Below are 11,748 nucleotides of genomic sequence, written 5' to 3'. Positions count from 1 at the left end.
CCAAAGTCATAAAATACACTGCTAGACAAATTTCTTGAACACCTTTCTTAAGAAGCATTTTCCAGTTTTAGGTGTAAAGCTTTAGACGAATTAATAGTTTTTCAGACAAACTCAAAAGTGTAATCTGAGTTATCAGTGGAAGACACATCAACTGACAAGTTTCTGCCTGGAAAGAGAGTTTCTTCCTTGCAGTTCAAAAATCATCCAATGTTTACAGTCTAAATAATTCAGAAAGTTGTTAATTCCTATTGAAACCCTTAGAGCAGCATGGGCTATTTATTTATTTAGTTTTAATTGCCTCCGAGTCATATGGTTTATTGTTACCAATGGTAATTTTTCATTAATTTAGGTAGAACTACCAGGAATTACAGAAGGGCTTCAGAGCTGGTCAGGCAGTCGGAGTCAGGTTTAAGCACCTCGTACTTGAGCCGTACAGCACAGCAGGGATGGATCGAAGCCCCAGTCCTTCAGCTGGGATGTCATGGCCCAGGGCACGCACCCACCGAACACCTCCCTTGTGGTACTTTCCATGGTACATGCCACCTCCCTTTCATCCCTGACAGAGGCAGAGGCATGCACAGCTGCACTCTGCACTTGTAGTAACCTACTCCTTCACTTGGAAAATCCATGCACCATCTTTATCATGCCAGAGAGTCCTTAAACAGACTGTAAAGTACTGATCACTCCAGGTACACAATAGAAACTGGAGACAAAAGTCCTACAAATCTTTCCTGAAAGTCCTTAAGTGTTTCACTTGGGTTTCATGAGTTTCACAGTCCAAAACTCAATCTGCTACCCTTTCGAAATACTCAGGTAGTTTGAGTTTGACGTGGAATATGACCCAATATTTAACAAACATTTACTTTGCTCTAATTTTGCCCTTCCATCTTCAGTCATCCCCATTTGCAATAGCAATGAACCATTTCAGATGAGAAATGCCTAGAAATAAAGAGATACATGTCCTCTAAAAGTTATGTTTAGACTTTGTTTTTATACCCTAAGAATATGGGAGAGCTGTTTGATGCAGCTTTTCTTAATACATCAAGAAAGCAAGTGACACTGAGTGCTCCTTGAACTGTTCATAAATTTCCCTCCTAACTCAGATTACCGGTATCAATCACCGTCTTTATGAACGTGTGTTTTTAATTGCTTTATGGATTTTATTTTATTTACTCTCCTTTTACTTCTTGTTGCAGATAATGTTAAGAATCCTCGTCATTGATTATTGGCAGCTACTGCATTCTGAGAACACCTCCTTCAATTTAGCTTTCTGGATCCTTTGACTTCCCGTGCCAACAGCTTTCTAACCTCCCTGACAGCTTCATAAATGCACTGCAATGGTCACATGAACGTCTTGGGAGGGGAATCGGCACCTCTGCATCTCCTCTTTCCTATGGCACTTTAGGAAGAGAGAACGGGAAAAAGCAGCAAGTCCAACAGAAGTTGGAAGTTCTGTGAAAGATGAATCTAATCGTCAAGCTCCGCAGAAGTTTCAGAATGCTGGTCATTCTCCTGGCGACCTTCTGCTTGGCAAGTATCGTCATTTCTGCCTATTACCTCTACACTGGCTACAAGCAGGAAATGTCCCTTGTGGAAACCACCGGAGAAGCAGAATGCGAAGACGTCAAGCTTCTACCGTACAGATCTGTGGAGCTGAAAACAGCTAAGCCAATTGATCCATCTAAAACTGATCCCACTGTCCTCCTGTTCGTGGAAAGCCAGTACTCCCAGCTGGGGCAAGACATCATAGCCATCCTCGAGTCCAGCAGATTTCAGTACCACATGGTCATCGCGCCAGCTAAGGGGGATATTCCCCCCCTCACAGACAGTGGAAGAGGAAAATACACAATTGTTATATATGAGAATATTTTAAAGTATGTATCCATGGACTCGTGGAATAGAGAGCTTCTGGAAAAATACTGTGTGGAATACAGTGTTAGCATAATTGGTTTTCATAAAGCCAACGAGAACAGCTCCCCAAGCACCAAACTGAAAGGATTGCCAGTACATCTTTACAATAACATAGCCCTCAAAGACTGTGTGGTAAACCCTCAGTCTCCCTTGCTGCGCATTACCAAAGCGCCAAGGGTTGAGAAAGGTCCACTGCCTGGCGAAGACTGGACAGTTTTCCAGTTTAACCATTCCACCTATCAACCTGTGCTTTTAACGGAACTGCAGACCTCCAGACCGCCCCCCGTGGCATTGCCAAAAGCTGCTCTATATGCAACTGTCATCCAAGACTTGGGGCTTCATGATGGGATTCAGAGAGTCCTTTTTGGAAACAACCTGACTTTCTGGTTACACAAACTGATCTTTATTGACGCCGTCTCCTTCCTGTCAGGGAAGAAGCTCACGCTCTCCTTGGATAGGTACATTCTAGTTGACATAGACGACATCTTTGTTGGGAAGGAGGGAACGAGGATGAACATCAACGATGTGAAGGTAAGGCAAGAATTGGGGGATACCATCCCAGATAAATGAATGTGTGAAAGGCTATTTAAAAAAACAGAAAAATTGAAAAAGCTGGCAAGCTCCATTTCCTAGTGAAGGCTGAAAGTGCACAACTGCCCTAATTTATTTTTCTCTATGCACATACATACACATGAAGGTATGTATGTGGCATATATAAAATACCATTTATAGGCATTTTCTGTATTCCTTCTTTCACTATTTCTGAAAAGTAGACAAAACAATAGAAGATAGTTGCCTTTCTAAAATCTCACATAACTATCACTATATTTAAAAAGAACAAGAAAAAAAACCCACAAAAGATAATAAGCCTGAAAAAGCTACAATGGCATTTTGACTTACAAGAACTAGCAGGATAATTTTCATTAGCAGACTCACAGATAAGCATTTAAAGTCACCAGTCAGAGAATGGAAACGTAGCCTACGCTTGAGCAAATGACAACCACGTGATACCGAGAGAAGTCCACAAACTGTTCTTTGGGGCTCTTTAAACTTTTTTTCATAGTCTGTAGTATCCCGGTATGCCAATAGACTTGGTCAGAATGGTGTGCAACTTGAAAAAAAACGGACAGAATTCAATACCATGAGAGTTATTTCCTTGCAATTTTACACAGGTGGGAATTGTCGTATTCAGAGATTAACTGAAGTTCCTAAGCATGCAACATCACATTCTAAAGCCTTTATTCTAGAGGATTTTCCTGTAAATACCTTCCAATTTCCTGAGCAATAAGCAAGCCTTTTGGTTTTAAATGTGGATTTCTATTTTGTTTCTTAACTCTTACTTCCATTTCTACGACTTTGATATTCATCTGCCTCCTCATCCTGATCATTAAGAGTGGTATTGAAATACTCAGCAAAAGCAGTAGTCTCATACACAACTAAACTAATTTTGCACAGTTCCAGTAATTCTAATAGCCATACCAGGCACATGAATGCCCATCAGGGCTGATTTCTAGCACCGGACACTCCAAGTGCCTGGTGCCTTGAGATCTGAGCACTGTGCACCAGCTCAGTGATGAAGTGCTCTCTCTCCGGAAACATATGGTAAAATGCTCTGAGAAAGGCCTTGTATACAAGAGGAAATTCACTGAAAAGGCAATCGTGGAACAAGATATTCAGCAATAGCTTTCAGTTTGCACATTTTTGAGAGTGTCTTTTTCTCATGTGGTTTGCTCCACTAAGGAGATCTATTATTCTACATTGGTAAAGGAGCACCTGTTACTGTAAGAAGCATGTCCACACAGAGCCACTTGGCAATTCAGATCCTACTTTTGACTGGAATAGTCCCACTAGGCAGAAAAACCCAATTCGCCTCCTTTGTTATCCAGTGATCAGCAACATTCCTAGGCAAACTTGGCAGAGCAGCCATGCTTCATTGCTCACTACAGGAAACATGGCAGAAAACTCCAGATGCAAGGGCTTGAGTAGGAGCTGGATGGCAGAACCAAGCTGACTTCCACACTGCTGAATGTCTTGAAAATAACATGAGAGAATATCTGATAGGATTCAGACTTTTTTTTTTTTTAACTAATGTGTAGTGAGTGTTCTTTTTATGAATTATGTTTGAGTCTGAATTCGCAGCCCACTTCCATTGCAAAACTACCAGTAGCGCCACTCACAGGATAAATCCTCCCTTCACCTCAAACAAGGAATCATTGCACAAACACCAACCAAGGGGAGAAAACTTTTGTAGGCACAGGCTGAGAACCAACCTTCCCATCAAGCACTCTTTTGGGGGCAATAAAAGGTTTATCTCCCTTTTAGATGATGTTCACAAGTAAACTCACTCTGCAACTTGACCATCCATTGATATTCTGTCCTTAACATCATGGGTTTCATTTCAAATCAGTCCCCCAGTACAGATTTGTTCCTCAGCATATTTCACAAACACTTGCTACACAAATTAGTCCATTCTTACAGACTGGACGTTCCCAGAACACATTAACATTCAAAACAGGATGCTTGCTAATGAACATAACACCGAAATCCGAGTGTACTTTGGTTAGTTTACAGTAAAGGATAATTACAGCCAGTTAGAGAGCAATCTCCCAAGCCACTTGGGGAAGGAGACAATTAAGAACCAGTGGGCCTGCCTTCACCCCTTCAGGCAGAGCAGCTTCTTTGCTTGGAAGGCAGAAATAGCAAAGGGAGCCAATCTTTAAGAGGGTGATGTTTAAGCCATGTGAAAGCATTGCCATACATTTTGAAGCAGCAGCTGCAGCCAGCTGTGCAGAGAGGGTTGTGTTGTCATAGCAGGTGAGAGGCAGATTCTGACACATGGAGGCATTTCGGGGCAGGTTGTGCTTGCCCTGCAGATGACAAGGGTGGAAGCATGGATGACCCTGAGAGCTGGAGGAATTAGCAGAGGCTCTGCATGTTGTTCAAGAAGAACACAGCAGAATTTGGGCCGTCTCCTTTCTTTCCTGAACTGTGTACTACAGGTATATTTAGCACTGAAAAAACCCAAAATAAAAAACTCCAGCAAAAGAAACAAACAAAAAAAAGCCCCACAGCCCACATTTATCATGTCATGCACCTCAAAACTCATTTCATCCTGTCCACTGCAACGCAAGTTTAAAATGTCAGCATCACCAATATGAAAGAAAATATTTGTTATTTATGGAGTGTTTTCAAAAACAAACAAGAGAACTTCATAAGGCAGTGCTCGTAATGAAACAATTTCTCAACACAGTACAACCCACTGCATTATGCCTCATCACTGCTTCTCCATTTCCTACAGTTCTCAACATTTTTTAGTGCAACAACGCAAGTTTCATTTTCACAGTTATCCAGACTCTCTGTTAGGCTCCACTAAGGTGCCATGCACACCCGTGTCCCTTGGGAATTCTTTGATACACAGCAGAGTCTCACATGCATGCCAGAAAACTGCAAATGAACAATTACCCACCACCTAAATGGTATGAAAAACACAACCAAATAACATCACTCTGTTCAACCTCCTGAGCATTTCCTGCCGGTGACCCAACGCATAATAACAGCCAACCCAAAGGACACACAACTCAAAAACAGTCTCCTGATAACAGTATTTGTATGTAACAATAAAAAGACAAGTAACAGTTTCTGTGTAATTACTTCCTGCAATTCAAATGTTTTTATCCCCTTGCAAAGCCATTTCTCAATTAGATGCTTCGGAGATATATATAGTTTTATAAAGGGTAGCATCAGCTCGAGAACCAGAGATTAGAGAACGCAGTTATTATGGGCTCTGTTTACCACAAAAGATCTTGCAGTCCCTTGTGTTACAGAAGTTGTGCAAGGTCATATCTGGCTCAGTAATTAAACAGGAACTCCGCAGAGCCACGGAAAGCTATTTTCCCAAGCTTTGCGGAGATCTATCTTGAGCCTAGCGAGCCTCTGCAAATGAATTTCTCCCTTTCCCTCCTGCCAATGTATTATCTCACTGCTTCATTTTAGAAGGCAAAACACTCAAGAAATCATCAGTCAATTTACAGAATTGCTGAATTCTTGTACTTGCAAATTATATTGGTTCCCAGCCACACAAGTCCAGGATGACTAGCATCAGTGACTTAGCAAAAAAAAACCCTAGAAACATCTGATTATGCTGTGTCTGAGACTGCCATACAGAAAGAAAGCAAAACTTTCACCTTTGAAGTCTCATTTTAACTGAGCACAAACACAGCTGCATTACCCATACAGGCAGTAAGAACTTGCTAAAGTCTTTTTTTTTTTTTCTGTTGTACAGTATGAGCTAGTACAGTATTTACTCACCCAGAAACAGCTCAGTACAGCAACCCGGGCCTTTTCCACACCTTTCACAAACACATTTTCTCTTCTTAACTCCAAACCCCCTGTGAAATCACAATACAAGCTAGAGCTCTTAGTCCTTAAAAAATAAAATAAAATAAAAAAAACGCAAAAAGCATTAGCCATTCACTTTTTCTCCTCCTCTTAACTATAAGACTGGCATTGCAGCACAGCTTCCCTTCTATAGCCTTCTTCCAGGTGGACTCTCTCAGGAGCCACCTGCTTCCCCCTCTTCCCCCACTCTCCCAGCTGGAGCTGATAATCAAAGAGAAATTGCTCATTCCAGCACCATCGTATCACAAAGCCCTTTTCCCTAAATGCTACTCTTCCCTTTTCTGTATTCCCTCTAATTGCTGCCATAAGGGCAGGAGCATCCTTGTGCTTTCTGACATATTATAAAATGATGGAGCAGTGCTTGAGAATGTCTTTTGTGTTACTGTTGACTGTGGTCCCTCCTTCTTCTTGCAGCACCATATAGCCCATCTGCATTCTTGCCTCTTCTGCGGCTCTAAGCTTCAGTCTGCTTACTTCAGTGGAAATAAGAATGACATTAGTCTCTGACACCTCCTCACTGCCATAAGTCTGTGCTTTGTCTTTGAACTTCACCATCATGAAAATGCCTTGAAAACATAAAGGCTGTGATTTCTTGCTCATTTTAGTATTTTAAAGAGAAGAATTCACGTTGGAGTTGCATCTTTTCTGATAATTCCAAATTAAAGAGTACTGGCTCAGCAGGAGGCTGAGCTCAATAACTGAATCTCTCCAGCATATGTTTTTTCTGATCTTCCTGCAAGGACAATTGCTTTCAGATGGAATAATTAGAAATGTCTGGGCCACAGCACCAGGCATGGCAGAATGATAGTGCAAAGCTGCAGGTGGGCACAGGGTGGGTAAAGCTCTCCGTGCCGATGTGTGCAAACCCTTCTCCCTGTCCACGCAGTCTAAATGCCCTTTGAAAAAAGGAGTTTGATAAACTGTTGTAGACCAATGTTTGTTCCTACTGCAGTTCTGCTGGGCTCCCTTTCCTCTTGTGCTGTTTGGAGTTGGCAGTACAGACCCAAGCCAGACGTGTGGATGAGGAAGCACTATTTAACAATGGAGAACACCACATTTCTGCATCCTGTAACAGAATTTGGCATCTAGTATTGCAGAATATGCCCATCTTGCTGTAGAAATTTGCCAGCAGTGGTCAAGATCAGAATTAAGAGTCAGAGAGGATTATAACAGACACCTGGATTTCTGAATCAGGTTTCTGAAGAGTTTCTCTGGATACTCTACTCTCTTAACCCTTCTTGTACTCAGACACAACTGTAGGGAAGATTATGATGGAAGATACAGCAGACCAGTTCCTCAATTTGTGTCCATTTAGTTCCAAATGTACTTAAATATCAGTCCCCCAAATCCCCAGTGCTTGAGCAAAATTCCTAATGCTACAAATGCAACTAGAAAAAAAAACTTTATTGTTCATTCATCTGCAGCTTTTTCCTTCAGCAGAAGCTGCAAACAGCAATCGCTTCCTTGCCGATATGTGAGATGCAATAGTCATCCTATAGCCTTTTTATAATAATAAACTCCTGCCAGTAAAGGAACCACACCAGTGAACAATATGGGGAGAAGCAGAAGATGTACGAGCATGGGAAGCTGGAGGAGACAGCCAAGCGTTAGTCACTATAGGCTGTGTTACCCTTATGTCACCTTTTAAAGCACTTGAGAGTGGCAGCAAAGAACACAACGAAGTGAAATTCTGAAGTTCCCACTTCTGGGTGATCTTAAAGACTTTAAAAATGGATTTAAAAAGCAGCTGAGAAGGCATTATAAGAAAAATTTAATAAGCAGACAATCTTTTTAAAAATAGGAGTGTCTACTCCATTCTGCTTCAGCAGAGATGACAGTTCATTCAATATTTTCCTTGTTCAGGTCTCTTGAATCACCCAATTCTTTCTGCAGTAATTTGAGTGTTGAATACTGCTCAAGTGCCTGTCAAGATACATCACACAAAACGTTTCATCCTTCTTTTGTTTCAATAAAGCCGTTCTTCATTCAGGATTTCAGTACTCATGCAGTTAAAAACCACAATTCTTTTGCCATCAGCAAAACATTTATTTTTCTCCTTGGCAGCCTGGTGGATTGAGCGTCTGTCCGAGTACCCTGCCTGAATTGTAATAGCTTTGGGGTTCTCTCATCTGGCAGGTTTCCCACTGAAGGTATGGTAGCTCTTGACAATGTTCTAGACAGTCTTGCCAGAAAATAAATTCTGGTGGCTCCAATTTTCTAGCTCTTTCATTTCATTAGTTTGGACAATTATGTTCCTTCCGTGTGTCCCACGCATTAAAAGGGTATCTCTATCACACGGTCTAAGCGAGATTTTCCTGAATGTTTGAAAATTCACTTGGTGTTCTCCTGTCTCAGGGCACACTGATTTTTCATTTGGCAGGGTTACAAGACTCCAAGCGATGCAATTTGATATTTTTGTACAAGCACCACAGATTTATCACAAATCTGAATGGTTTTTTTTTTCCCAAGAAAAAAAGTTTACTCTTTAACAAAGCAAGCAAATTAATTAAAAAAAAACAGAGAAAAATCATCCTTCGTTCTTTCAGCTTTTTAACTAGCTGGAAGAACTTGATAGAACTTAATTTTGACAAAGATTAACAGTTCTGAAATTTTAAAAAGCAGCACAATACCTTTTAAAATATCGAAAGGGCAGAGGTTTTTGGTTATTGGTCTAATTCACAAATATCTAGTGCTTACAGCCTGTGCTCAGCATCACTGTCTGGTGACACATTCCTTTGTCTACATTTCCACTAATTTCCTGGATTTGTACTGATTTCTTAAATCCCTTCTCTACAACAATTCCGGAGTCATAGGTTATTTCATACTGGAGTGTATTTCCAGGATATACATGGTACTCTATTTAATTAAGATTCATTTAATTTAATTTAAATCATTTTCACAACATTTAGGGAACTCATAGCAGCCAAAAAACATGGCTGCTTTATATCAGCCTCTCAAGAGGCCTACATTGAGTTTTAAAACAATGCATATTAGTTAAAAAGGAACAATAACAATTGCTTCCTGCATAGCAAAATAACACTGTGAAATGATCACATCCCTTTCTAGAACGACCAGCCAGTGCAGACTTAAAGAGCAGTCATAATTATTGCCTTAAAAGCACTTGATGCAGCAGTAAACACATTCCCACAAATGCCATACATAATGCAGTTACTTCAGCAGCAGTGTTACTTAAATAACTTGAAATACGCTTTTGTCCTCCACATGTAAGCAGAAGAAACAACACTTAGAGCAAAAGCCCAATTTAGGAGGTTAGTGTTATTCAAATGATTTGAAAATGGCAGTGCTCAGAAAAAGGGCGAATCCAAGGAAGGATGGGCAGATGAGATAACAGAGAAAATCTCAAAGACGAAATGAGGACTTTGAAATTTAAAATGTTTAACAGTAATTAACTAGGCATTTTCTGCCCACCTCTGTATCATAACATAGCATGAAAGCAGGTCTTCATCTACGCTTGGTTTCAAATTCTTAGACAGATCTATCTATCTATCTATCTACATGTATATGCATACACTCACACAAATTAAATCTTATTATGTGCTTCATCTTTTCTGTGAATATGGCCATAGACTCCTTCAATTAATACTTTTACTTCTAATGTTATACATCTCCTCCTGTCTTCTTTCCATAGAGGCAGAATAATGTAAGGGCTTTTAGGGAAAAGTTACCAAATTCCAGCTTATGCAGAGAACAGAATAAGAGTCTGGCAAGAGCTGCACCTCAAACGCTGGGGTTAATATCCCTCTAAAGTGCAAAATTACTTTCTAGTGGATGGATGCTGTCTATTAATTATCATTCCGGAAGGTAAATATCACATGCCAGCACGTGGAACTTCAGAACAGGTAAATCTTAAACAGATTACACCACCAGATAATAGGATAACCTTCAAGCTTCATTTCAGAAAAAAATGCCTTTGGTCAGAATCTAGGATGTGATCATTGCTTCTAGTGAGCTGTGCATTCATCTATGGGAAGATTTAGGCTTTCCCCAAAGGGCTGGACAATTTTCATAAGGATTTTCTCTTCCTCTGGACATATTCAGAGTTCAAATACTTTTACAGAGACATAAGAACAAATGACCTTCTGACTCTGTCTTTCAACATGAGTCATGCATAGCTTGGAATAGTTAGAATGAGTCATATCTTGCTTTCAGCAGAGTTTGTGGGAGAATAGTGCTTTGCATACAAACACATCGATTCATCTTGAGAAATTCACTTTGCAAGAAACTATTTTATTTAGGAAATTTCATATGGTCTGTTTATTTGTTTAATAAATAAACAAAAAAATTGAATTATTTCATTGAACTTTTGAAATTGTGACAGTTTGATATAGTTATTTCACTGCTGAAGGGGATGTCTGTGCATCAGAGAGTTTCTTGGGTTTTTTTTGCAATGATCATAAGCACACACACAAAGAATCAAATTTGATGAGAAAATCATCCTGCCTTTTACGTTTATGTCACCACATAATATTCTGGTGACCAGCCAAGCAAAAGAAGATAAAATCACGCAAAGCATTCAGGGTTTGCTGTGAAAGCAGGGGCTGTAATAAAACACTATATAATGCATTGTGGTTTTCCATCAGATGACAACTAGTAGATCTGATGGTCAGTTTCTGACCTATGACCATTGCATGGCAACTCTCCAACCCTTTGTGGAGACACAAACCAAGGCTCCCCAGCTTAAAACCAAGAGCACCAATGGCAAGTGATGGGTAAGCCATTTTTTGCCAGTGTTTAATGGGTGTCTTGGGAAGGTCTGGTAGGTTCACCTATCAGAAGGAGAGGCAGCCTGTTCTCAGCAGCTCTCGCAGCCAAACTATAAAGATCTTTTTCAGATGCCTCAGCTGTTTCCATACATGGGTTGATTGGAAATATTTGTACCAAGACACACCACAGTGCTGATGTTATTTGGGGCTAGCAGTTTGCAGCACCCGTGAAACTTGGCCCATGCTCACATGAACGTATAAAATGGTTAAAATGTGGACATCATAGTGCTAGGAAATTCCTGAAAAATCCTCCCCTTCCATAGACTCCCAGAGCCCCTTTGCTTAGGAATTTTATGAGGTGACTTCATTTTTTTGCTGTGTGCTGCACGCATGTCTGGGAGCACCTGCTAGGGGTTGGATGTTACCACGTCCCAGACACGACCTCCCACTTCGCTACGCCGGGCACTCCGTTTGCAGAGATCACCGTTTGCTGCCCTGCTCCTTTGAACCCCGTCACAGAGAGACTCTCACTTCTGCCACGCGTTTTAGCTGCCAGAACAGATGACTCCTTCTCCAGGCTGGGAGAGCTCCCGTTTATTTACTGCCGCACACATGCTAGCAGCAACAAGGTTCTCCAGTAAATGCCTCTGCTGCTTCATTGCCAGCCTACTCCCAGTTCGGCAGCGGGATGCCAACATCGGGTTTAGCTCACCCT

The 11,748-nt window shown here is 40.9% G+C and overlaps 1 protein-coding gene across 1 annotated transcript in view; it reads left to right on the top strand.

Moving 5' to 3' along the window:
• Window positions 1-1,461: 1,461 nt before the first annotated feature.
• The window catches only part of LOC104376539 (N-heparan sulfate sulfotransferase 4), an 81,802-nt gene continuing 71,515 nt past the window's right edge, over window positions 1,462-11,748 (top strand). The window contains exon 1 of the mRNA XM_086611589.1: window positions 1,462-2,442. Coding sequence (XP_086467715.1) covers window positions 1,462-2,442 — 981 coding nt within the window. The remainder of the gene's footprint in view (window positions 2,443-11,748) is intronic.

The sequence above is a fragment of the Tauraco erythrolophus genome, chromosome 5 (genome assembly GCF_009769465.1).
Source record: "Tauraco erythrolophus isolate bTauEry1 chromosome 5, bTauEry1.pri, whole genome shotgun sequence".
Lineage (NCBI taxonomy): Eukaryota > Metazoa > Chordata > Aves > Musophagiformes > Musophagidae > Tauraco > Tauraco erythrolophus.
Note: the sequence above shows the minus strand (reverse complement) of the source record. Positions and strands in the feature narration are given on the sequence as shown.